This window comes from Oncorhynchus clarkii, chromosome 2 (assembly GCF_045791955.1).
Source record: "Oncorhynchus clarkii lewisi isolate Uvic-CL-2024 chromosome 2, UVic_Ocla_1.0, whole genome shotgun sequence".
In the NCBI taxonomy this organism is placed as follows: domain Eukaryota; kingdom Metazoa; phylum Chordata; class Actinopteri; order Salmoniformes; family Salmonidae; genus Oncorhynchus; species Oncorhynchus clarkii.
In genome coordinates this window covers 4,317,477-4,322,476 of record NC_092148.1, presented here as the reverse complement: position 1 = coordinate 4,322,476, position 5,000 = coordinate 4,317,477, and the positions used below count along the sequence as shown (strand labels likewise).

At 44.2% G+C, this 5,000-nt stretch overlaps 1 protein-coding gene across 1 annotated transcript in view; it reads right to left on the bottom strand.

The window, feature by feature from the left end:
- The window catches only part of LOC139418994 (oxysterol-binding protein-related protein 10-like), a 134,495-nt gene that overhangs the window by 912 nt on the left and 128,583 nt on the right, over positions 1-5,000 (bottom strand). Inside the window, exon 13 of the mRNA XM_071168803.1 lies at positions 1-4,865. This exon is cut by the window's left edge and continues 912 nt beyond it. Coding sequence (XP_071024904.1) covers positions 4,821-4,865 — 45 coding nt within the window. The 3' untranslated portion in view covers positions 1-4,820. The remainder of the gene's footprint in view (positions 4,866-5,000) is intronic.

Sequence of the window (5,000 nt, the reverse complement as noted above, 5' to 3'; positions counted from 1 at the left end):
TAAGAGCTGTTCACACCACTCAGCCAAACTGGACTGGACTGGTTCCACAGAGGAGGTAAGAGCTGTTCACACCACTCAGCCAAACTGGACTGGACTGGTTCCACAGAGGAGTTAAGAGCTGTTCACACCACTCAGCCAAACTGGACTGGTTCCACAGAGGAGTTAAGAGCTGTTCACACCACTCAGCCAATCTGGACTGGTTCCACAGAGGAGGTAAGAGTTGTTCACACCACTCAGCTAAACTGGACTGGTTCCACAGAGGAGGTAAGAGCTGTTGACACCACTCAGCTAAACTGGACTGGTTCCACAGAGGAGGTAAGAGCTGTTCACACCACTCAGCCAAACTGGACTGGCCTGGTTCCACAGAGGAGTTAAGAGCTGTTCACACCACTCAGCTAAACTGGACTGGTTCCACAGAGGAGGTAAGAGCTGTTCACACCACTCAGCCAAACTGGACTGGACTGGTTCCACAGAGGAGTTAAGAGCTGTTCACACCACTCAGACAAACTGGCCTGGTTCCACATCTACCATAGTTGCTGGAAAGAACCATGTGAAAGGAAACTATCTGAGTCAGCAGGTTGGTTCTGCTTGGCACGATAGTGTGAAAGGGTCCAGAGATTCTCAACATACCCATATTACTGATAAAATTACCTCTATAGCTCTCACTGCCATGCTCCTGTCTACAAAGAGTACGTGCTAAATGGAATCCTTGGGACGTCCAACTCTGATGTCACCTCATTGAAGTTCAAATGTAAAGACAGTTAAAGAAAAATATATTTTGGTATTTGTTTCATTAGTCCGTTGTTGACATCGTCCCGAAATGTTTGATTTGTCAGCAAGTTTTCAAGAGACAGAAATCATCCCTGTATGATACATGGGTATGATGCTGCTTCAATGGGTAGGTTCATCCCAAGGATCCCAGTTAGCAACTACTGTTTCTCAGTCAGTTTAAATTAGGCAGGACAAAATGCCTCTCCTTCATTTCATACACAGTCACCTCCATTATATGATCACGACAACACTGCATGAGGATTCTGTTGAAGGAGAATTTAGGAATTATATTCAGACTAGAGTTACCTAACCGATGAACGTTGTAATCTCTACCAACACATCGGAGACAGATTGTTAGTAGAGGGACCAGCTGTGGTGATGGGTGAGTCTCTCCCGGTGTTGTTTAAGGTGAAGACATGGCCGTTGGCACCTCTGCTACATGTTGTAATTAAGACAAAACATGTCAGGGAAGGGACCACTACTGGAGCAGCTCTCCTGCTGTTTGTTAAGTAAGATCTAACCTCGTCCCCCCCAGGCTCATTACCACACAGAAAGAGATGGCTGGCGACAAGACAGACTACGGGGCTAGATTGATTTAATACGGGCCGTTGAAGATCCACCATAAAGCCCGATTTGAAATGTAAAGATCATTTCATATTGAGCTGACATACCGTGAATGCAGTATCCGCTAACGCAGGAAACATTGCCTTTAAATGTAAATCTTGTTATAGCGCCTATCTTCCCGCGGCCCAGATTGAATCTAAGCCTAGGATCACAGAATATTGAAAACCAGGAGAATAAATATCAGACGTGGATTAAATAAATCAAGGGTCAATATATCTCTCTATATAGCGGTTGGATTTGTACCTCCTGGATACGGTTGGATTTGTACCTCCTGGATACGGTTGGATTTGCACCTCCTGGATACGGTTGGATTTGTACCTCCTGGATATGGTTGGATTTGCACCTCCTGGATACGGTTGGATTTGTACCTCCTGGATACGGTTGGATTTGTACCTCCTGGATACGGTTGGATTTGTACCTCCTGGATACGGTTGGATTTGTACCTCCTGGATACGGTTGGATTTGTACTTCCTGGATACGGTTGGATTTGCACCTCCTGGATACGGTTGGATTTGTACCTCCTGGATACGGTTGGATTTGTACGTCCTGGATACGGTTGGATTTGTACCTGCTGGATACGGTTGGATTTGTACCTCCCAAATGGCACCCTATTCCCTATGTAATGCACTACTTTTGACCAGGGCCTGGTCCAAAGTAAAGGTACTATGTGGGGAATATTTGGGAGGCAGCCAAGCCACATTCAGTACACTGTACTACTGTGGTGAAGGCTGTATAGTGGAGGTTACCTTTCTCTCTGACCTTCACTATCTCTTCAAGGTTAGGCCATAAATTAGACTCTATAAAGATCTCTTCAAGGATAGGCCATAAATTAGACTCTATAAAGATCTCTTCAAGGTTCGGCCATAAATTAGACTCTATAAAGATCTCTTCAAGGATAGGCCATAAATTAGACTCTATAAAGATCTCTTCAAGGTTCGGCCATAAATTAGACTCTATAAAGATTTCTTCAAGGTTCGGCCATAAATTAGACTCTATAAAGATCTCTTCAAGGTTCGGCCATATAAAGATTTCTTCAAGGTTCGGCCCTATAAAGATCTCTTCAAGGTTTGGCCATATAAAGATTTCTTCAAGGTTCGGCCCTATAAAGATCTCTTCATGGTTCGGCCATAAATTAGACTATAAAGATCTCTTCAAGGTTCGGCCATATAAAGATCTCTTCAAGGTTTGGCCATATAAAGATCTCTTCAAGGTTCGGCCATAAATTAGACTCTATAAAGATTTCTTCAAGGTTCTGCCATAAATTAGACTCTATAAAGATTTCTTCAAGGTTCTGCCATAAATTAGACTCTATAAAGATTTATTCAAGGTCCTGCCATAAATTAGACTCTATAAAGATTTCTTCAAGGTTCGGCCATATAAAGATTTCTTCAAGGTTCGGCCCTATAAAGATCTCTTCAAGGTTCGGCCCTATAAAGATCTCTTCAAGGTTCGGCCATAAATTAGACTCTATAAAGATTTCTTCAAGGTTCTGCCATAAATTAGACTCTATAAATATCTCTTCAAGGTTCGGCCATATAAAGATTTCTTCAAGGTTCGGCCCTATAAAGATCTCTTCAAGGTTTGGCCATATAAAGATTTCTTCAAGGTTCGGCCCTATAAAGATCTCTTCATGGTTCGGCCATAAATTAGACTATAAAGATCTCTTCAAGGTTCGGCCATATAAAGATCTTTTCAAGGTTTGGCCATATAAAGATCTCTTCAAGGTCCGGCCATAAATTAGACTCTATAAAGATCTCTTCAAGGTCCGGCCCTATAAAGATCTCTTCAAGGTTCGGCCATAAATTAGACTCTATAAAGATCTCTTCAAGGTTTGGCCATAAATTAGACTCTATAAAGATCTCTTCAAGGTTCGGCCCTATAAAGATCTCTTCAAGGTTCGGCCCTATAAAGATCTCTTCAAGGTTCGGCCATATAAAGATCTCTTCAAGGTTCGGCCATATAAAGATCTCTTCAAGGTTCGGCCCTATAAAGATCTCTTCAAGGTTCGGCCATATAAAAGGACAAACAGACTGGAGCACCGGGCTACTTCCTGGTTCCAATCAGTACACCATAAATTAGACTCTATAAAGATCTCTTCAAGGTTTGGCCCTATAAAGATCTCTTCAAGGTTCGGCCCTATAAAGATCTCTTCAAGGTTTGGCCCTATAAAGAGCTCTTCAAGGTTCGGCCATATAAAAAGGCAAACAGACTGGAGCACCGGACTACTTCCTGGTTCCAATCACTCCAACGTTAGTGTGTGAATACTGAAGATTGCTGGTGTGGGTTGAAGAAATGGCTTTGACTTTGACATTGTAGCAGTGTTCACCTCTGATTACATTTCTCCATTGTGGGCTATTGGAAGGGGCTGGAGGAAACGCTGTTCTCTATACTGGGCCATTGTGTTATGAACAGTGTCCAAGTCAAGTGTGACAAACATACATAACCGGTATGTATAGATTGTACATCATAGAACAGAAGGGCTGAAGGAAGACTCACTAAACAGTGTGTTTGGTGTTGAGTGTTAATTATGGACAAATCATAGATCCTTGGATCTTACATACATCATACAGCTGGAAGGACAACCCCTCCTGTGGCCTACTGGGTAATAACAGTGGAGACAGCTGGAAGGACAACCCCTCCTGTGGCCTACTGGGTAATAACAGTGGAGACAGCTGGAAGGACAACCCCTCCTGTGGCCTACTGGGTAATAACAGTAGAGACAGCTGGAAGGACAACCCCTCCTGTGGCCTACTGGGTAATAACAGTGGAGACAGCTGGAAGGACAACCCCTCCTGTGGCCTACTGGGTAATAACAGTGGAGACAGCTACAGTACCTGTGCAAACCAATTAAAAGTTAAGGAAGAAGCATGTGAATATAACATATTCTTCTGGTATTTAGATTCTACTGTCTATAAAAAAAAATTGTTGTTCAAAATAATTGTTCAGCTATCTTTGACCACCAACGATCACGCTCATCTTCCGTCCCTAACCAACCTCTTCCTGGTTCGACCCGGTCCGTCTCCAAAATGGCCGCCGAGTTTCCTGTATCGTGTGGTAGCAGGTCAGCTTCTGACAGGAAACTCAGTGAGCTTTTGCTGTCTTGACTGTAGTTCCTGTCCCTCTGAGAGTCTTTGGCACCTCTCATTCTTATTGAATGACTGAGACACAAGCTCCTCATTCAAGACAATCCGTTGGGCAAATCTGAAATTAGCACCCTATTCCCTATGTAGTGCACTCTTTCTGCAGTTGTCCGCTATATAGAGAATAGGGTTCCATTTGGAACTCAGCCCCTTGTGTATTTCCTCTGTTCTCTAGCGGCCCGGCTAGCTGGTCCCCTGTGTGTTGCCATGACCACCAGCGGGCCGCTCGCTGTGCTGTGATTGGTAGCTGGCACGTTGCCCCTCCCCCCGAGGCCCCTCCCCTCGTCAGTGGGTCTTCCACAAGGGGTTGTGATACACCCAGCCCTCGCCCTGAGAGAAAGAGAGAGAGACAGAGAGAGAGAGAGAGAGAGAGAGAAAGAGAGAGAGAGAAAGAGAAAGAGAGAGAGACAGAGAGAGAGAGAGAGAGAGAGAGAGAGAGAGAGAGAGAGAGAGAGAGAGAGAGTG